Source organism: Mustela putorius, unplaced genomic scaffold (genome assembly GCF_011764305.1).
Source record: "Mustela putorius furo isolate JIRA1106 unplaced genomic scaffold, ASM1176430v1.1 tig00537227_pilon_pilon_pilon, whole genome shotgun sequence".
In the NCBI taxonomy this organism is placed as follows: domain Eukaryota; kingdom Metazoa; phylum Chordata; class Mammalia; order Carnivora; family Mustelidae; genus Mustela; species Mustela putorius.
Genome location: NW_025422368.1, coordinates 20,391,590 through 20,414,038, shown reverse-complemented (window position 1 = coordinate 20,414,038; position 22,449 = coordinate 20,391,590). Strand labels below are relative to the sequence as shown.

The 22,449-nt window shown below is 34.8% G+C and overlaps 1 protein-coding gene across 11 annotated transcripts in view; it reads left to right on the top strand.

The window, feature by feature from the left end:
* SOX5 (SRY-box transcription factor 5) overlaps positions 1–22,449 on the top strand; it is a 994,837-nt gene that overhangs the window by 845,634 nt on the left and 126,754 nt on the right. For 9 of the 11 annotated variants that reach the window (XM_013047547.2, XM_013047548.2, XM_045072864.1 and 6 more), the window contains one exon: positions 20,078–20,201. In XM_013047547.2, coding sequence (XP_012903001.1) covers positions 20,078–20,201 — 124 coding nt within the window. The remainder of the gene's footprint in view (positions 1–20,077; positions 20,202–22,449) is intronic. The other 2 variants (XM_045072865.1, XM_013047556.2) reach the window with 1 other exon arrangement.

Here is a 22,449-nt window from a genome sequence, read left to right as displayed (position 1 = left end):
TTTTTCCCCTTTTCCTATTTCACCCATTTTCCCACTCACCACCCCTCTGACAACCACCAGTGTGCTTTCTATATTTTAAGTGTCTGTTTTTTTATTTATCCTTTTTTCTCTCTTTGTTTTGTTTTTCAAATTCCACATGTGATTGAACTCATGGGGTATTTGTCTTTCTGTGACTGACTTATTTCACTAAGTATTATACCCTCTATCCAGGTTGTTGCAAATGGCAGGATTTCATTCTTTTTTTTTTTTGGCTGAGTAATATTCCTGTGTGTGTGTGTGTGTGTGTGTGTGTGTGTGTGTGTAACTTCTTTATCCATTCATTTATCTGTGAATACATGGGTTGCTTCCATAATGCTGCAATTAACATGGGAGTGCATATATCTTTTTGATTTGGGGTTTGCACTTTGGGGAGGTAAATACCCAGTAGTGGAATTATTGGATTATACAGAAATTTTACTTTTAATTTTTTGAGAAATCTTGTACTGTTTTCCACAGTGGCTGCATTAATTTGCATTCCTACCAATATTGCTTGAGTTTCTTTTTTCTCCACATCCTTGCCAACACTTGTTATATCTTGTCTTTTTGATTTTAGCCATTCTGACAGGTGTAAAGTGATATCTCATGGTGTTAATTTGCATTTCCCTGATGATTAGTGATGTTGAGCATCTTTTCATGTGTCTGCTGGCCATCTGTATGTCTTTTTGGAAAAATATCTATTTGGGTCCTCTGCCCATTTTTAATTGGATTATTTTTGTGTGTGTTGAGTTGTATAAGTTCTTTATATATTTTGGAAATTAAACCCTTATCAAATATATCATTTACAAATATCTTCTCCAATTCAGTAGGCTTCTTTTAGTTTTGTCTATGGTTCCTTTCACTGTGCAAAAGCCTTTTATTTTGGTGTAATTTAATTTTGCTTTTGCTTTCCTTGCCAGAGGAGACATATCTACGAAAATGGTTCTGTAGCCGATGTCAAAGAAATTACTGCCTATGTTTTCTGTTAGGAGTTTTATAGTTTCAGGTCTCACATTTAAGTCTCTAATCCATTTTGAGTTCATTTTTGTCTATGATATATGTGGTCCAGTTTCATTCTATTGCATTTTCAGTTTTCTGAACACCGTCTGAAGAGACTGTCTTTCCTCTGTTGTATATTCTTCCCTCCTTTGTCATAGTTGACAAAGTTGAATTGACCATAAAAGCGTGGGTTTATTTCTAGTGTCTCTATTCTGTCCCATTGATCTGTGTGTCTATTTTGTGCCCAAACTGTGCCATTTAGATTACTACAGCTTTGTAATGTATCTTGAAGTCTTGGATTGTGATAGCTCTAGATTTGTTATTCCTTTTCTCTGCTTTGGCTATTTAACGTCCTTTTTGGTTTCTAACAAATTTTAGGATTCTTTGTTCTAGGTCTGTGAAAAACATTATTGGTGTTTTGGTAGGGATTGCATAAATATGGAGATCATTTTGTATACTATGGACCTTTTAACAGTATTTGTCTTCCAGTCCATGAGCATGGAATATCTTTTCATTATTCATCCTCTTCGATTTCTTTTGTCAATATTTTATAGTTTTCATAGTACAGATTTTTTCACCTCCTTGGTTAAATTTTTTCCTAGGTATTTCATTATTTTTGGTACAATTATAAATGGGAGTTGTTTTCTTAATTTCTTTTCTACTACTTCATTATTAGTGTATACAAATGCAATAGACTTCTGCATATTAATTTTGTATCCTGTGACTTTACGAAATCCATTTAGTAGTTTTTTGGTGGTCTTTAAGGTTTTCTGTATATAGTACCATGTCACCTGTAAATAGTCAGTTTTACTTCGTTCTTATGAATTTAGATGTCTTTTATTTCTTTTTCTTGTCTGATTGTGGTGGCTTGGACTTCCAGAAATATGTTGAATATATATATACACACATATATACACACACACAAACATATATGTGTATATATATATGTATATATAAAGCTTCAGAGTTATTATATCTTCCTGATGAAATGAAACTTTTATGGTTATTTCTGAGAGCTCTGTATCCACAATAATCCTTTTAAAATTAAATTTTATTGTGTATGATACTGAAACAGGTACTTTAGCTTCTTTGTTTATTCATTTGTTTAGTTAACATTTGTTTGATATGCTTTCTTTATACCTTTTCAACACTTTGGCATTATAATTTTCAACACTTTGGCATTATAATTTAAGTGTGTCTCTTATAAAGTAGATATAGCTAGATTTTCTTAAAAACTTAATCTGTTGGTGGGGTGCCTGGGTGGCTCAGTTGGCTGAATGTCTGACTCTTGATTTCAGCTCAGGTCATGATCTCTCAGGGTCGAGCCCTGATCGAGCCCCATGTTGTGCTTGATCATGGAGTCTGCTTGAGATTTCTCCCTCTCCCCACACTTGCTCTCTAAATAAATACATAAATACATAAGTAAATAAATAAATAAATAGAATCTTTAAAAAATCTGTTAGTTTCTGTTTTTTAAATTATGAGCTTAGTTCACTTACATTTATTATGATTAAACATAAGTTACTCATTTAATTCATGCTTTCTATTTGCATTGCATGTTGTATGTATTTTTTTCCTTTTTATTTTTATGTATTAATCTCTAGTTTTCTCTTGCATTATTTTTTCTTTTTATTGGTTTAGATATTATCTGCTGTATTTCTGGGTTTTATCTGGGTTGCTTTGGAAATTTAACATATCTACTTAAGGTAAAAGACTGTCTGAAATTCATAAATATTGAATTCCTACTATTGGGCTATAAAATAATACTAGAACTCCATAACTATGAAAATTCCTACATGTTATTATTGTTGGTATTAACTCTGTCTGGTTCTTTTTTAAACCAAACATTGATCATTATCTTCATTGTATGTTTATTTTTATTTATTGATATGTTTGCCAATTTCTTCACTATTCTTTCTAGGGTTACTTTTCCTTTTTTCTGAAGACATCCTTTAGAAATTATTTTAATGAAGGGATTTATAGTTGACTTTTCCTGGAACAAAAAGGCTTTATTTTGCATTTATTTTTCAAATTGTTTACTGGGAAACACTTTGAAATTGACAGCTATTTTCTTTTATCTCTCCATTTGTTTCTAGTGCTACTGTTTAGAAGTTTGCTGTCAAACTAATTGTCATTCTTAGGTTGATGGCTTCTGTCTGGCTGCTTTTAAGATTTTCTCTGTGCCTTTGTTTTTCTGAAGTTTTATTAAAGAGTATTAAGTGATATTTTCTTCTCAGTTATTCTGTTTGTATATATTTTGTCTCTTGCATCTAATGGGTTTATATCTTTCAAATTCAGAACAACACTCAACCATTAATTTTTAGACTAGTGCCTACTCTTACTGTTTTTTCTATTCCCTTCTAAAATTTTGACTAAGATTTGTTGAACCATGTCGTTCTAGCACCGTAACACTTAATCACTCTTTCACATTTTCCATCTCCTTTCTGTGAACTGAAATCTGGCTGATTTTTTTAATATTTATTTTCCAGTTAATGACTTCTCTCATCACCTATATCTAATTACTGTCTATGCATTCAGTAAGTTTTAAATTTCAGTTATTCTGGAATGTCTGGGTGGCTTGGTTGTTTAAGCATCTGCCTTCAGCTCAGGCCGTGATCCCAGGGTCCTGAGATTGAATCCCTGTTGGGCTTCTTGCTCAATGGGGAGCCTACTTCTCCCTCTGCCAACCACATCCCCTGATTGTGTGCTTTCTCTCTCTGACATATAAACAAATAAAATATTAAGAAAAAATGCAGTTATTTTTTCCACTTCCTGAATTTATTTATTATTATTGGGAATAATATTGTTATTCCCAAATTCACTTCCCCAAAAAATTATTTTTTAAATTTTCCTGAACATTTTTGATAGTTTTTTTTATTTGATACTATTTTTATACCACCTTTTACTTAACTAAACATTTTAAGAATATCATTTTATTCATTATCTGATATTCTAATACTTGGCTGCTTTTTGGTATCGAAATCTGTTGCTTCTTGATTCTGCTCTTACACATGCTAGTATTCTTCGTGTATTTATTAAGTTTTTTAGTGAGTTTATGTTTGGCTGTACTTAATCTGTGGGAAGTTATAGTATCTATATCAGTGATGTATGGTCTACGTTACTGAATTATTCTGCCAAATTCCAGGAGGCAGTGCAAACCAGAGACCACTTATTTTTAATTTTGTAGCTTCAGCTTTCACTAACCATATAGGAAGTTTTGATGAATAATGGAAGCTCATTATTATGATTACTATTTTATAGTAGTAGAATGTAAAGTCAATGAAATGAGGGATTTTAGTCTGTTGGATTTTTTTATTTTTTAACTACAGTTTTTCAAGTATCTGGGGAAATATCTTATACATCATAGGCCCTCAGTATTTGTCAAAGGATCATCATCATCTTAATCATTATCATCAGTGTTTTTTTAAATTAACATCTAATGAATTATTTTCTCCAGGGGTACAGGTCTATGATTCTTCAGTCTTACACAGTTCACAGCACTCACCATAGCACATAGCCTCCCAGTGTCCATCACCCAGCCACCCCATCTTTCCCACCCACACCCCTTTAGCACTCCTCAGTTTGTTTCCTGAGATTAAGAGTCTCTTATGGTTTGTCTCCCACTCTGGTTTCGTCTCACTGATATGAGGAATTTCAGAAACATCAGTGGTTTTCTACCAAAGCTGTTGTGGAAACATTCCAGTATGCTTGCTTTAATTACAATATTTTCTTTTAAACACATCTTTTTGTAATGCTATATCCCCCCCACCTTTTTGTCCTGCATTAGTGCAGGAATATGAAGGTTAGGTTTTTAGAGACCCAAAGCTTTATCTTGGGTTCTAGGTGCTATTATCTATATTTGCCACCAGTGTAGCCCCTTCATTCTCCCCACCTACTTTCAACTTACCGGTCCTTCCCTTCTTCCATGTTCACCCTGTAGAGAGTGTACATCAAAAAATATGTTGGTTATTAGTAACCAAGATCTACTTCTTTGTAGCAGCAGAGATTTCTAGAATATTTAATATTTAATATTATTTCCATTATACTTCTAAAAAATTCTCTGTTGAAATAATCATTTTCAAGCTGTGTCATTCAAAACAATCTGTGAATTTAAAATTTTTCATGTAAGTTATAGTTTATTTTCTTATGGTAAGATTTACTTATGAGTATATCCTTTATTTCAATGGCTATAAAGTACAATGGTTAGGGCGCCTGAGTGGCTCAGTGGATTAGGCCTCTGCCTTCAGCTCGGGTCATGATCTCAGGGTCCTGGGATCGAGTTCCGCATCGAGCTCTCTGCTTGGTAGGGAGCCTGCTTCCTCCTCTCCCTGCCTGCCTCTCTCTCTGCCTGCCTCTCTGCCTACTTATGATCTCTCTCTGTCAAATAAATAAATAAAATCTTAGAAAGAAGGAAAGTAAAAGAAAGAAAGTACAATGGTTAAAAGCCTGAATTCTAGTTCTTTTACTCGCTATCTGACTTTAGGCATGCCTCAGCTTCTTCATCTATAAAATGGAGGTGATGGAAGGATCTATCTCATAAGGTTTTTCGGAGTTTGGATGAGTGAACATAGAATTGTGCAAAAGTCTACATGGAAAAAAAGGATCATGAGAGAAGTTTAGGGAAACAGAATAGGTGTTAACTTTAACAACCAAATATCAAACACTTTTTGATAAAGGACAGGCAGATGGAAAGAATTTGGATAGTCAGTCCATGTTCTCTTTTCATCTAATAAAACATCTATATAAAACTAGAATTATCACAATTTTGATGACATAAAGAAAATGTCTTTCTAATAGAAAAGGCAGTCTATAGATTTAGCAAAATATCAATGGTATTACATAATTCATCTTTATTTAAATATTGTCATTATGCATAGACAAGTTATAGGGCTTTTTGCTGGACAGTATCAAGTAAATTTATCACAGTAGTAAAATTAGCTGTATTTACATATGTTTTTGCAAGTAATCTACAATCCCCTATTGAATGTATTTACAGTGGAATAATATATAATATTCCTTCTCAACTAGATTTTAAACTTTTGATTATATAAATGACACTCTGTTCAATGGATTGTCCAATTACAAAAATATTTCACATTTTCAGCTTAAAAAACATCTAACATGCCCTTTCTGGTAATTTCACACATTTTATTTTCAGTGACAAATGTTCTAGTGAGTGGCTTACTGCTAGAATGTCTTCAACTACAGTAGAGCTAGACAAGCATCTGAGTACCAAGTTCCAACAGAGACTATGAGGCAGTGTCCATTATCACTCAAAGAATAGGGATTTTTCACATACTAAGGAATGGAACTAGACATTAATCTGCCCTAATATGATTGCATTTGGGGGAGATGTTTGAAATGTTATTTTTGGTTTTGTTTGCAGGAATACTTGCTGTGAGTGTTTCTTCCCATGTATATAATGTTTTTCATTATGGACTCTGTGTACTCTGCGTGCTACAAAAAACAAACTCTAGCACACTAGCCATTCATCTCTGAGTAGTACCTGCTAGCTAAAAAATTGAAATTATGGGGCACCTGGGTGCTCAGTGGGTTAAGCCTCTGCCTTCGGCTCAGGTCATGATCTCAGGGTCCTGGGATCGAGCCCCACATTGGGCTCCCTGCTTAGCAGGGAGCCTGCTTCCCCCTCTCTCTCTGCCAGCCTCTCTATCTACTTGTGATCTCTCTGTCAAATAAATAATAAATAAGATCATTTTTTAAAAATTGAAATTATACCTTAGGAAAAGTTTGAATAAAAGAAATGTAGACACTGTAATTACATTTATTTTCCTGAACAAAATAAAAATAATGCATAGTTCAAGAATAGAGCTATTACTTGAATTTTTAGTCAAGAACTAAAAATTTTTTTTGCATATACAAGATCATGTCTACATATTAAACTATATTCTTTATGTGTTTCCATACCTTTTAGTCACATTGCTCTATGTACTGATACATGGCTAACAAATAGCAAAACATCCAACTGTATTTAGTGGCACACAAATTGCGTGCACAAATTAGTTCAAATGTGAGACATTGTGTGTCAAAATGTGTGTCACATTGTGTGTCACAATGTCTCACATTTGAACTAATTTCCTAATCTTTTAATGTATGTAGTCATTCCATATGAGCAATAAAAAATTGCAGTTTTATCATAAATAACATCTAACTGCAGGTCATATGGCATTTCAGTAAGGACACATCAGACATTTCTCTCATCTCCTGAGAAATAACAGAGTGCATGAAACCTGACTTAGTATAATTGACACTAAAACTGGGGTCTGAGGAAAGTAATGGATTGGAGGTAAAAAATGACAGCATAGCTATATGCCATGTTTCAGGGCATTAACTTTGGGGAAAAAATGAATGAAAATGAAATAAAGCCTAAAGTCCAGGATATAAAAGAAATGTTTTAATAAACTAGTTACTCTTATAAAAAAAAAAAAAACTGAGACTGAAACACGAGTAGCCTTTCCTAATAGTAATTGTCTTTTAAACTAATCGGTGCAATTGACATAAATTGCACATGTACTATATGCTAAACAGTAAGCTGGATAGTGTGAATACCAACATGAGTTCTCTATGTGCTGCCCTTAGGGCAGTTTACTCGTGGAGATAGACACAAGTAATTTCAAGCTAGTGGAATCCCTATATGGAGTAGAGGCAGAAAGAAATGATTTGTTGAACACAGCATGTTCACTCTTACCTTAGGGCTTTTTGTTTTGTTTTTGTTTTTGTTTTTCTGGGGGTTTTTGTTTGTTTGTTTTATTTGTTTTTTTTTTTTAAGAGGGAGAGATTTGGTGAGGGGAGTGGCACGGGGAGAGGGACAGAGAGAATATTAAGCAGACCCCTGCTGAGTGCCATGCCCCACTCGGGGCTCAATCTCATAACCCTGAGATCTTGACCTGAGCCCAAATCGAGAGCCACCGAGACGCCCTATTAGCTTAGGTGTTCAGCATCTCCTCTTTTTGCCTGGAACACTTGCCCCCAGATTACTGAGATTTATTGTGTCCGTTCCTCCAGATCATTCTGACACTGTTCACACTCATTGATCCCATATTTAAACTTGCAGCCTCCATCCCAGCTTTCTTTTTCCTCTTTCGTAGTGTTTATCTGTCTTATAATTTGCAATATCCCGAGACAGGAGAGCAGGACCTAGCACAAATTGGGCACTCAACACATGAATGAATATATTTTGCTTGGGGAGTTTGGGTAGTCTTTAAACAGGCAGAGATGCTGCAGTTGGGTTTTATGGAAAAAGCAGTTCTTGAGTAGAAGTCAGGTGAAGTTTTCAGCCTCACCTCCTCGTCTCTAATTTGAAAACAGGTCGAAGAATAAAAGGTCTGTCCAGAAATAATCCTAAATCTAAAGAGGGAAGTGTAAAGTAACACAGGCAAGAAATAGAAAACGTTAAAAGATTTCATAATCCAGTGCTCATTCCATAGAATAAATACCAATGCGGTAGAATATTTCAGCAAGAAATAAACTAATAAAGATGAAAGTAATTGGTAATGATTTTAGGAAACTTTGAAATACATGTTAGTATTATATATACTTTTATAAAAATCAGAGTAGAAAAATTTAAATTTTCTTTTCAATCATTCTTTAGTCACATATCAAAGAACTTTTTCCTATTTTCTACCAAAATAGGCAACAAAGATTCACAGTTTAAGATGTGTAGGGATTTTTAGGGTAGCAATTCCTGTGTTAAATATTCTATGATATGCCAGGTACTATATTCTATAATCTATTACATCTCTGTTTTTCTGATTAATTTTCAGGGTATTAAGGTAGTATGTATACGCATTGAAAATTTAAAAAACAGTGTGGACAGAAAATATAAAGCAAAATAAATTGTAATACTAAGAGGAAAATCAAAGTCAAAATGCTATCTATCTTTACTATAAAAATCTCATAAAACATAATAGAATTTTATCTTTCAGAGAGAATTTAAATGTGATCTTTTTTATGCTAAGCAAATATATGGAAATTAATATTGATGTTTTTGTACTGCTTTCATATAAATCAGTATTTTTATTTCAGAAAATTATTACATTTTTGTTTTACAATTTTTTTTTTATAATTTAGAAGGCTCAAAAATTTAAATTCTAGACATGGCTCTAGGTTTGGCCCATGTCATCATGCGTAAATCTCCAAATTATTTGTTTTCCTTTCCAATTCCCTTATTAAAATTGAAATAACAACACCTCACCTGCTGATCTCTAAGAGGCAGGATAAAGTATAAATGAACTAATTTATGTGCAAGAGCTTTATAAAAATACAAAACATTATTCTAATATTGGACATGACTGTTTCAAAGCTCATTTAACCTTGCTTTAGGTAGTAGTGTAGGTGTATGTTTTCTAATATGATCTTTTAAAGTTTATTCATTCTTTTTTTTTTAATCAAGATATAGCTCACATTTCATTAAATTCACCCTTTTTTAAAGCATACATTTCAGTGCTTTTTAGTATAGTCCTGGTGTTTTGTAACCATTCCTACTGTCTAATTCCGGAACATTTTCATCACTCCAAAAAGAAACCTTGTACACATTAGCAGTCACTAACCCTCCCCACAACATGATAATTTTTTGAGGTATAATAATTAAAGAACTTATGTTGAACTGAGATTTATGTTTCATGAGAAAAAAAACACTCATAATCTATTACATGCCATCGAGCAAAACATCATAAATCATAAATCAATAAATAGTGAATTTTATTAAGTTTTCTAATGATGATGTACTGAGAAATATAATTGAAAAATATATTTCATGTTGGCCATTATATTTTATGTTGTCTTTCATTTGCATGTAGATGACAATTGACATAGTAATGCATGATACGAAGTAAGATTGTATTAGTGTTGGTGAAGCCTGATTCTGTTCATGTGAACAGAGAACCATGCACCCTCACGTGAACTAGGCTGTTTGGTTGTCAGGAGCCATGATAAGTAATACAAATAGTCACACGCATTTTAGGGAACAAATAGAGTTGATTATAAAAGAAGACTTTGGTTTTATCAAGTAACAGCTATCGAGCTACGCAAAATATTGCCTTTAAGAAACAAATGATAATGCGATCCTAAATAATGCATCATATGAGATATTTTAATCATTGCCTTTTAATTCGGCTCAGAATTGTCTCTGGCAAATGAAATGACTGTTTCTCCCATACTCTTTCACAATTGCTTTCTTATTTAACACCATATTTTTGTCACCCTCGAGTTTCTATGATTATCAACTTTTAAAATAGAGATTTTTTCCCTTAAGTCAGCAACTATACTTTAAGCATGTTGTATACTTATAAGAAATGCCATCGTTTTGCTTGATAGGAAATGTATATTAATGTATATTAACATGGTGCTTCATAAGAATGTAATGCTTAAATTTCGCAAATAAATAACTGGTACTGTTAGACAAGGAAACCATATAAGTGAAACCTGCGTAGTACTAAGAATGAAATTTTATGGCCTTAAAGTGACAGAGGTCTTAATTCTCCATCACTGGAAAGTGGTTGTGTGCTAGTAACAATGCCAAGAATAAACACATCGTGCAAAAGTAAAAATGCAATAGTGAAATGAACCATTGAAAGGAAGAGTCAGTGACCATATAATATTTCAGTTTCTATTATATCTAGTAGCAATCTGGCTAAAAAGAAATGACAGTTGCCCTGAAGGAAATAAAGTGGAGGTATTATTGCAGTAGTAGTTTGGAAAGAAAATTGCACTGTGTCTTGACTGGATTATTTCTCTATCCATGTGAACTATCTCCACCTCTCTGTGGTGCTGCCTTCTTGCCTTCTTTATACAAATTGAGTTTGTATCATCTAAACTCATAGGGCCCAGGGGCCCTTCGGCAACAGAGGGGAGGAAGAAAGGGGGAATTAGAAAAAGAAACCGTGACAGGCAGTTTTGAAAAGAAAAGCAATTTTCCTTGTGGATCTCTTTTTAAATAGGAGTCCTTCGGTGCAATATTTTGCTTCTGCAGAGCAGTCAGTCAGAATCAAGTGCATGCTTGTGCTGTTTTGTGGGCTTGGCATTGACAGGTTTTATTTAGGAGGGGTGGGAATACAGGGGGATCGGATGTGGAAAAGTTAGTAGTTTGACTCTATCAGCCCTGGAGGCACAGTTAGCACTTGCAATGGGACAAAAGTATTTGTAGTCATCAGATAACTTTGCAGTCAGCTTCAATAGCATCACTCCTTTCTTTTTTTTTTTCCCCTACTTTTTTTTTCCTACTTTTTTTTTTTTTTTTAACTTTGGCAGCCAAGCTCTTAGTAGAACCATCTGTCTTTCTATTAGTATTTTTGAGGCCTGTTTTGAAGCCACTTTGCTTGGCAAAGTCACTTTCATCCTTGGAAACGATTTTTAAAAAAAGTTCTGTGGCTTTTTGCCGAAGAAGAGTACTATGTAAAAAAAATCCACATGGCTGTTCATTTTTGTTCTAAAAGAATATGGCTACTTTGTCTTTGTCTTGAATCACATGAAATTAGAGGTGATACAACCCCAGTGTGGCTGTTGGGAAGTGAGAAGCAGGCATTGCAATTTTAGAACAGTTTTTATGTCCCTGCATCTCTCGATAAGATTTTCTTTAGTCTTCCTAGTAGATTAATTGGAAGATAAATGGAGGCCTTTATTCTTCATTTTCGGGTAGTTTTTTTCGTTCCTAAAAATCACTGCAATGGGTAGGATAAACTGACAAATCTCCTTTCTGGTCTATGAAATGAAAAATCACAAACTGTTAGTGGTCATTGACGATCCCATGCCTCTTCTCGTTAATGATAGAAAGTCAGCTTTGTCATCCTGGTTACTCCGGTTTGGGTAATTATCTCCTGCCTACCTAAACCCCTCTTGTAATCTCCTTTGGATATTATCTTGTTCATTTTCTCCAAAACTACTGTGTAGTGTCCCTGTGTGCTTCTAAACAGCTGCCGTGTTCCCCACTGAAGGTGGCTGAATTTCACTTGTAGGTGAACGGATCCCTAAAGATGCCGTGTGCTCAAACACAGCAGTACTCATCTCATTGAACTCTTGAGGAACATTTGAAAGTTTTAGATTTTGCATTTGATTTGTATTTGTGAGGACTTAAATCATGTAACCGCCTTTTATTTCAACATTTGTATATGTAGTTTAAGCAAATCTACCACTCTACGTTAACTTCCTGTTGTTCGAGCTCTCACACAAACTGCTCTTTGACATCCTGGAGTCCCTCTAGGTATTCGGTTCCTCTATTTTTCCCATCTAGTAATGCCTTCCAGACCTCTCTTCCTGGCATGGAACCCGAAGCCCATCGCTACTCAAAAGCCACCTTTGGTTTCCTCGTGATGTTGACTTGCTGAAGTTCCCCCAATCTCTTCCTCTTCCCCAACCTGGATGCTGGATTTCACCTTCTCTGCTGCTCATCCGCAGTGACCGGCTCTGAGAAGGACCGAAGGAAAGGGAAGACTCACAGCATCCTCATGCATGACGTCTCTCCTAAGGCTTTAGCATCCTCTATCATTCCTTTAACTGTCCATGGTTTACTTTCTTTTTCATTTCTTTCAGTGACAATCCCATACTCTCTTTCCCTGCTGAACTCCCTTATTCAATCCCCATCTCTCTCATTTGGGGCATAGAGCCTTGCCTTCATCACTGAGGAAAGTTCTTTCCTCGGGCCTGATTTTCTTTACCTTCTCATTTCCCTATGCCTTAAACATAGCTGCTTACATCCACTCAAATAACACCATTCCGCAGGGCCCATTGTTATTCTCACTCAAAACTAATCCCTACATGTCAATTTCCCTTTCAGCCTCCTCTGGAACTCTGGTCCACCAGTTAGTTTCTCTCTTTCTTACATTCAAAAGTCTCAATTTCTATTTCCTCCTTTCAGTTAATAAATGTTCTGAAAATACTACTACCCAAATAAAGTCTCTGCATCCCTAGGTAGCTGCTGTCGGAGTCTCTCCTAACTTCTCCTTGACCTTCTCTGAACAGTAGTCTACATTGGTGTCTCCTCATTCATACTGCAAACTTTTGCAGTATGGTTCTACCCTCTGTTGTGATGGAATTGATGTTGTTAGATTCATCACTATCCTCTAATTAACAATTCTAGAATATATTATTTTTTTCTCTGAAATACTCTTTCTGCTACATGCCCACTTTTGGTCACTAAGTCAACCTTGAAACTCCATTGGTTTTTGTGACACCGTACTCATGATTTTCTTTATTTTTCTCTTACCTCTCCACTTGTAGATTCTTCCTCCACTGACCCATCCTTGAGCTATTGTTGTGACCAAGATTATTTTAAGCTGTCTCTTCTCTTTTTACTTTAGACCCTCTCCAGATTGGTTAGTTCACTCTATCAGCTGGTGATTCATCAGACTGTAACCTCTAAAGATCTTTTCCGTGACTTCAGATTGGAGCCTTATCTATCAACAAGATATCTCCAAGAGAATAGTATTTAGGTACTTCAAACACATCATATGCAAAACCATACTCATTTATCTTTCCGTGAAAACTATCACTACCCATCTATGTTTTTTTTCTGGTATAAATAGTTACATAAACTAGATACCTGAGAGTTATATTTGACTCTGTCCTTTTATTCATATATACATATATGTATACACACACACACACACATAATAAGTATATATAAATACTTTAGGTACATGGACTTGTTACATATCCACACATACATAACCTCCCCCATTATCAACAGCTTTCATTTTTAAAAAAAATATTTCTTGGCTTTTTCTCCTTATTCCTAACCCTCTTATTACTGATCAAACTCTCATAATGTACTGCCCAGTTGAGTCTTTTATCTTACTACCTGCCCACTTCCTATGTTGTCTCTACACTTGGTCTTTCAAATTTCTTCTCCATATAACCATCATAGTATTCTACCTAACCTACTTAACATCCCTCAGTAGTGCCCCAGAGCCTACATGGGGAATTTCATGCTGCTTACCCTTATACACAAACTGATTCAGATAGACCTTCTCACCACTACTTCCCTCTTACCTTTTTTACTATCCCCGATGGCATCCCCTTTGCACAATGTTTTTTCTTGTCCTTATTTCTTTGCTCATGTCTTATCCTTTGCTTAGAATTATTTTCCCACACTCCCATCTCTTTGCTTGGCCAACTCTGACTTATCCATTCAGACCCTGTACCCATGTACCTATCTCCAGGAGGCTCGCCTTGCTTTCTCCTGGCTGTTAGGAATCTCTCTGTCTGTGCTTCCAGAATATCTTACAAAGTGTCTGTTGTTGAATTAATGACAGTGTATTATAGTTAGCTATCTAATTCGCCCCACCAAACTGACCCAGAACTCCTAGAAAGCAGGCATCATCATATGTGAAGTCATCTTTGTATCCCTGGTTACCAAAAAAGTGCACATTCTGCTTAGTGAAAATGTTGATTGAATGAATAAACTCATAAACAGAGCCATGTGACTGAAAGCTAAATGACTAAGTAAAAGCTAAATAATTAAGTGTCTGGTTGATATATTAGTATATTCAGGGAGTGACTAAAGGGTTTGCAATAGAGTATCTACATAAAATTGAGAATATTTAACTATGTATAATTGATAAGTATTAACTTGGTTTTTTACAAATATGGTGAAGTGGTTGGTTTGTATTGGATTCTTAAGATTTTCGAGGCAAGACTGCACTATATGGTAAAATTATAAAAAATGTTAAAACATAATATGCCATCTTAAAGGAAGTAACCCTCTTAAATTTATTGTGGTAGTTATTATTCTAACCAGTGAATAACATGCTTCCTATTAAAAGGACTAAAATTTTGTGACAAAACAATTTTATTGAAACTTAATTATAAATGTCACACATTTTAAACCTTAATTAGAAGCTTAAAAGGAATTCCGTGCATTAAGTCAAAGAAAATAAATGAATAGTGAATAGGGTTTGGAAATATTCAAAACTGTAAATATGTGTGAATTACTAACCCTCTAAGAAACTAGTTTTAGAATTATTCAGAAAATATTACACAGTTTTAATGTGATGTGTCCTTTTCTCCCAAAAGGTGACCAAATTTCAGTAACAATAAACTGAAAATTAGTTAAGATATAGCAGTTATACAGTTGGCACTCATTATTGGCACTAGTTATGTTCTGTAAAGTTGGCCAATCCTGAGTTAGCAAATATCAAACAGTCGTTCCTGGGGAAAGTACAGTTAGGTTCCTCTGAGCCTTTGGTTTCACCATTATGTGATCAACACATAACCTTGTTTTATGTGTGTTTCTTTTTAAAGACATCTTATTAATATTTTTATTGATTTTATATGCATTTTAAATGGTGAAATCACCAACAAAATGTCTTACTCCTTTGCACATGTCTGTGAGTGCCTGCAGGAGCACTGCTCCAAGTAAATTTGGTATGGAGAGGTGACGAGTTTTAGTGAGTAGACAAATTTGCACATATAGATTTTATAAATAATAAGCAACTGTATTTTGAGACGCATTTTAGTTGCATATGTGGATTAGCCATACATTTTGGATTATATTTATTTTACTGTTTCTCAGCCTCAAAACTCTATTATTCGATATATGTGGATCTTGGAAAATTTAGACACTGAAAGAAATTATAAAACTAAAGCAAAATGTATTTCAGTAATTGTAATAAGACAAAAGGTTCAGAATACACAGATTTTTAAAAGCACTGGAATTCATTACCATATATCACTTAGAATTTTCAAATTTTTACTTGAAAAATCAGTTAAATTATTAGGGTTTAAGTGATTTACCTGGATAAAAACTGTCACACACAAAGAGTCTATGTGCACACAAAAACTAGCTAAACAATATAACAAGGAAATAAGAAAACCTCCCGTTTATAAATATATTTCAAGATGTTATATTTTTATTGAGAGAGAGAGGGAGAGTATAGGAGCTGGGAAGGGACACAAGGAGAGGGAGAGAGAGAGAATCCCAAGCAGACTCTGCACTAAGCTCAGAGCCAGATGTGGCACTCAGTCCCACCATAGATCATGAACTGAGCCGAAACCAGGAGTCGGACACTTAACTGACTGAGCCAGCTAGACACCCCAGAAATAGAAGTATTTTTAAACAAACTTAAAAATAAAATTACCAAAAATTTACAAGAATTATATGAAGCAAAACAAGATTTGAATAAATTAAAAGATAAGGCCTGCTATTGGCTATCAAGCCATCAGGTTAATGAATTCAAATAGAAATTCCATATCCTAAAATTAATGTGGAAAAACAAATTATTAAAAAAATCCAGGAAATATTTGAAAAAGAAAATAGTAATGATAGAGTAGTAACTTTACCTATTATTAAAACATACTGGAAAGGTATAATTAAACAACATGATATTAGAATATGATAGGCAGACATATCTGTCCATTACAGAAATATGTAATAAGTTTCTAATATATCTGGATTACTCTTCTATTTCTTCATGCATACATAATTCTAAGACTTACGGACATATCGTAATGTGACTTTAGCTGAGCCTTAAAAATAAGAACATGAAGCTGTACTTTATGCTGTCATTCTTCTTTGGTGAAATTGGATTCTTTTTTGGTCAGTAAGCAACTATTACCCAGAGGCCTTTTGTGGACATTAGGAGTTGATGCACAAAGATGTATTTTAGAAGATGGGACTATGTAACTCATTCTTCTTCTTTATTCATGAATTATCTATCTATCTATATCTATATCTATATCTATATATCTATATCTATCTATTTATATATATATATATATATATATGTATACATAATAGTTTTGGCTGCTGTGCTAAGCTCTAGAGGTCCAGTAATAAGTTATAACCTCTTTGCTAAATAAGCTCGTAGGTCATCAGAGAGACTCGAGTTATACAAGTAACTATTATTCAATACAGTAAGCATTGTATTAGCTTTATGAGGTTAAAAGAAGTAACAGTTCTTTCTGCCTGAAAATTGGCACCACAAGAAAGAAGAGCTTCACAGGCAAACACATTATGTGGGTCTCAAAAGCCTTTGAAAAATAAGTAGAATTTTGCCAAGAAGAAAAGGAAAAGAGAAAACACTCAAAACAGAGGAGAAAAATACTTTTGAACACACTCAGGCATGGAAAAACACTGAGTATGCAAGGAACTCTTGTGGTCCTTTGAGGCAAGAGTAGAGCATCTGAAGAGCAACATATCTGGAAAGACAGACTGAGGACAAATTGTGAAGAATCTTGAATACCGTACTGAGGGATTTGGTTGTTCTTCTTTAGGTAAAAGCAAACCATCACAAGATTCTCACAAAAGAGACATTTAAAAACATAAAAGACTCAATTAGAAGGAATTCTATGAGCCATCTAGCTTAATATCTGGTTCTACCTGCTGGGCCCCAGAACCTCTAAGAGTCAGGCTGTCTCCCCTTCAACAGCTGACATAACTGAAGGTGCTCTATAACTCAATGCAAAACAGGAAGGAGACAAAAAGATTTGTCGACAGTGACTGAAAGCATTAGTTAAGACAGTACTTCTTAAATCTGGATGTGCACTGGAATCATCGGGGGAACTTTAAAAAATGTTCATGGCTGGGTCTCACCCCTATTGATTCAGACTCAGCTGGCGTGGGAAGCAGTCTGGGCATTGAGAATTTTTCAGCACTTGCCAGGTGATTCTAATATGCATTCAAGTTTGAGAACTCCTGCAGTCCAACAAGAACCTATTGTTTCTACAATTCTGGAAGTTATTTTTTCCCCAAACTTTAAGGTATCTGAAATTTGGGTACTTCTTATAACCCTTACCTACCTTTCATTTGAAGTCCCTTTCTTCGTCCCTCTAAAATGCTGCTGTTAAATGTATTTGGACATCGTAGAACCGATGGTATTTTCAAAGGGAGGAGATGTGCTGTATACAATATGATAACTTACAAACAACGAAGTAGAAAATACATACGGGAGCTGATATTGCTGTTTGTTTCTTTCTTGTCCATTCTGCCCAGTGTCCTCTTGCAACTAAACGTGCACCCATGCTGTTTTTGCCTTCGGATGCCTATCTCTTGTTTTAGACCACTTATTCCTACAAACGTGTTCAATAGGCACTCTCTAATTTTGAGTCTTTAATCAATTGCTTTCCATTGGTTTCTGCGTAAGGTATAACTTTCCTCCAATATGCTCAAAAATTGTTGGCTGTAGTGATCTCAATCTTAATAGCTAACCTTAAGACACTGTCTCTCTGTATTCCTGTTTTGTTATCATTCCTTTTTAGTTTCACTCTGGTGGCAGTGATAGGTTTAAAATCCTTTTGGCTAAAAGAAATACTTTCCAATTTGGAGCCATTGCTGAAAGCAGATCTCTCATTCTTGGGGTGCTTATGTTTCTGTCTCTCTCTGTCTCTGTGTCTCTTTCCCTCCCACCTTTTGCTCAGATATTTCCCTGCCCAAACCACAGTGCACACTCAACAACCAAAATCTCAGAAAAAGCTCAGAGCTTTACTGTGAAAGATGAAATAATGGGCAAACTGAAAGTAGACTTTTAAAGTGAGAAACCATGAGCTCTATGAGAATCACCCGTGCCCCAAGAATGTTCAGTGCCAATGAGAGAAACGGAAAACAAGTCTGAGAGATGGCTCAGTGTTGCTCTTAGGATTCAGAACTGAGGGGCGCCTGGGTGGCTCAGTGGGTTAAGCCACTGCCTTCGGCTCAGGTCATGATCTCAGGGTCCTGGGATCGAGTCCCGCATCGGGATCTCTGCTCAGCAGGGAGCCTGCTTCCTTCTCTCTCTCTCTCTCTCTCTCTCTCTGCCTGCCTCTCAGTGTACTTGTAATTTCTCTCTGTCAAATAAATAAATAAAATCTTTAAAAAAAAAAAAAGGATTCAGAACTGAGTGAATTTGCAATCTTTCCTGGGTTTTGTCTTCGTTTTATTTTGTTTTGTTTTGTTTTTAAATTATTGTTCCCACTCTAATGTGATGGGCAGACGTTACATTGAATCTTGCTTTTCTTGTTCACTCTTCTTTCCCTACTGACAAGCTCATTTTCTTGTGCATAGTAGGTGTTAATTAAATATTTTCCAAATGACTTAATTAATGCATGGAAAGGGAAGAGTAAGGGAGAATGAAGTGTCAGATGTGTGATTCTTAGTATGATCCTAAATTCTTGGTCATATATTTAGTGACAAACACTAACCAATAATCCTGTTCACCGGGGTGATCTTGCTTAATTAAATATTTGGGGGGGAAAGCCAACTTATTTTAGTGATGACAATCACTAATGTCATATTGCTGCAGAAATGACTATATTAGGTTATATTTCTAGAAATCTCTGCTCGGTGCAAAGAAGATAGTGATTCTGTTGTGCTCAGTTATTTATTTACTGATGTGAACCCCATATTCTGAGAGTGACGTAAGCAAATTAGTGTGTATTCCAAGGATGGCAACCAAAACAGAGACCTTGTGGTTTGAGGAGTGGTTCAACGGATTGTAAAAGATAGATGAAGACAAAAGTATAACACAGAACGAGATTCTGGTGACGGGATTTTAGACCTAATCTAACTGTCCCATTCCTTGGCCGTGGATGAGTCTCTTCTCTTTTGGCCCTGGTTACCTTTTTATAAACCAAGGGGAAAGTCTTAGTGACTCTCTAAGTTTCTTTGCCAGCTCTTTTGTTCAAAAAAATTGCAATATTATGTGAACATGACAATTATCTTCAAATAATGAAAAGCTCGTTATATGTAAGATGATACCAGTTTGGTTAAGTTTGTTTTAGAAAGTAGCATCCTCCCTAACAGGATTTACAGAAGGAGACTTTAGTTCAACCTAAGGGTGATTTTTTAACCATTATTACATTAGGGCAATAAGAAAAGGCTTTCTTGTATGAAGTAGTGGTACTTTGTGTAGGATATCTAGGGAAATTATTCCTTAGGTTAGAAAGTAAATTTGGTAACACTTTCCAACTATAGTGTACTCTAATTTTCCTGTCTAAGGCATGACCTCAGGCCCAGTGTATGGGCTTGTATGCCAGTATATTTGAATTGAATAAATGGTTTTCTTTACCATAACATAAGGAGGGTGGGAGGCATGGAGCACCAAAACTTCGTCTCTTTGATTCTCTCTATAACGTTCAGCAGGTTCAAGGTCAACTGCCGCCATTAATGATTCCCGTGTTCCCTCCTGATCAACGGACTCTGGCTGCAGCTGCCCAGCAAGGATTCCTCCTTCCTCCAGGCTTCAGCTATAAGGCTGGATGCAGTAAGTACCATTGATTTTCCATTTGGGAGTGGGTGGAGGGCATGGCTTTAAATTAGCCAATTTAATATTCCTGCCACACCAAGAAATGAGATCACCCATATTGCATTTTTATTTTAAAGAAGAAACACACAGAAAGTATAGAAAAGGATTTATGTTGGTATTTAAAAGAACTTAGGTTATTTCTGTGCTTCTGAAGCCAATAGTTGCTCTTTATATTTCAGTTTTGTAACTTCCATTTCCAGTGTATTTTTATAATATGAATATAATTTTCAGGTTTAGTTTGTTTTTGCAAAGATAAGATATGAATATGCTTTTCAGTTGCTTTCCTTTGCTTTTTAAGATAAACTCAAGTTTCTTAATATGAATTAGTTGGCCTTTTATTATATATATCCTCCCTATATTTATAGCCTAATTTCTCAGTAGTCTTCCTTCAGTTCTTAGACCAAACCATACTCTTTTTTGACTCTGGACTTATATTGACAATGTTTATTCTCAATAATCTAAGTACCTTCCAACTCAGATCAGAAAACTTGCCTAACCTAGTTAGATCCCTTTCCCCTAGTTCCTTTGGATCCTATGTTTTTTCTCTTTTATTTTAATTGTAAGTTCTATGAGGACAGGTGCTGATTCTGTCTTATTCATTATTATACCTAAACTTTTAGTACAACATTCCATTACCTGTTGATTGAATGAATGAAGGAATGACCACCGCATTACAAACACTACAAGGACATTTTTACACTATGTGGGATATTAGGCTAAGATAACTGTTTATATAACTTATTACATCTAGATGTCTGTGATTTTATGACTTCTTTTTTATCAGAATTGGAAATGTATACTGTTAGTTTGGTAAACAGTCTAATACTTCACTTTCTAAAATTTAAATAGCCAAATGCCCACCATAATCTGTTAAATAAAAATCATAGCAGGGGCCCCTGGGTGGCTCAGTGGGTTAAAGCCTCTGCTTTAACTCAGGTCATGATCTCAGGGTCCTGGGATTGAGCCCCGCATTGGGTTCTCTGCTCAGCAGGAGCCTGCTTACCCCTCCTTCTCTCTGCCTGCCTCTCTGCCTACTTGTGATCTCTGTCAAATAAATAAATAACGTCTTTAAAAAAAAATCATAGCAAATTCCAAAGAGAGTCTAGACTGATAAGCAACATATCTTATAGAACCTTATTACCATGGCCATAAAAAATATGGAGAAGGCAAGTTTATTGAAATATTTTCATTAATAAAAGTAGAACATAATTGAAAATAATTAATGAAATATCATCTTTTAGCTATTCATATAGAATATTATTTTGTAAAATCCAGTATATTTGGCTCATTTATATGTTAATAAATTGCCCCATTAACATCTCGCAATGCTTCAGTACTTTCTGCGTCTGAGAAACTCTGTCCAGCATTCTAGAAATCAGATCTAAGCTTCCTGCTAAATGATGTTTTGAATTTTCACATTTTAACATTTATTCCCAGTCTTTGAACCTTTCCTTGTATAATATTGAAGAAATGGGATATAGTTTTTTAAATACACAAAGCCATTTGAGAGGAGTAGATTGCAGCTACGGAGTCTAGACAAAAGTGAACTGAACTCAGCACTATAAAAATTCACACTTGTATGGTGTTTGCAGTTTTTACACTCTTTATGCACATCTTTCTCTTGACTTCAGTTTCATGTATTTTGAGACAGTGTTCTCACTCTGGATCCTGAATTTATTCATTTTGTATTATTTCTACATCATTCTGACTTTGTAGATTGATTCATCCAGATACACCAACATGTTTTTACAATTAAGGGCTATGTTTATATGCTAAATATATAATTATAAGAATAATTTAAATTCTAAATACAGAATTTTAAACTCTGTTGTTACATTAACTTCTGGGTTTTTATCATAAAATATTTTTTGTTTTGTTTTGTTTCCATTTTCCTAAGGAATTACTATTCACATTAAACACATGTTGCCAATGTGTTTTTTGGTAACCTTGGTTACTAAAGTGAAAAAAGAAGACACTTTTAAAAAATCATCAGTTGTCTCAGACTGCACCTGCAATATATACATATAGACTAGGTCTGTTTTCCAGAAAGAAATTTTTTTTTAAGCAACTGTAGAAATAAGTCCCATTAGCAAATATTGTGCTGAAGAGAAAACCATATTGAATATGAACAATAGTGTAACTCGAGGCCTGGAAAAGGTCAAGAACACCTCTTCCTCACTCCCATTTGACAGAGTTGGCATACTAG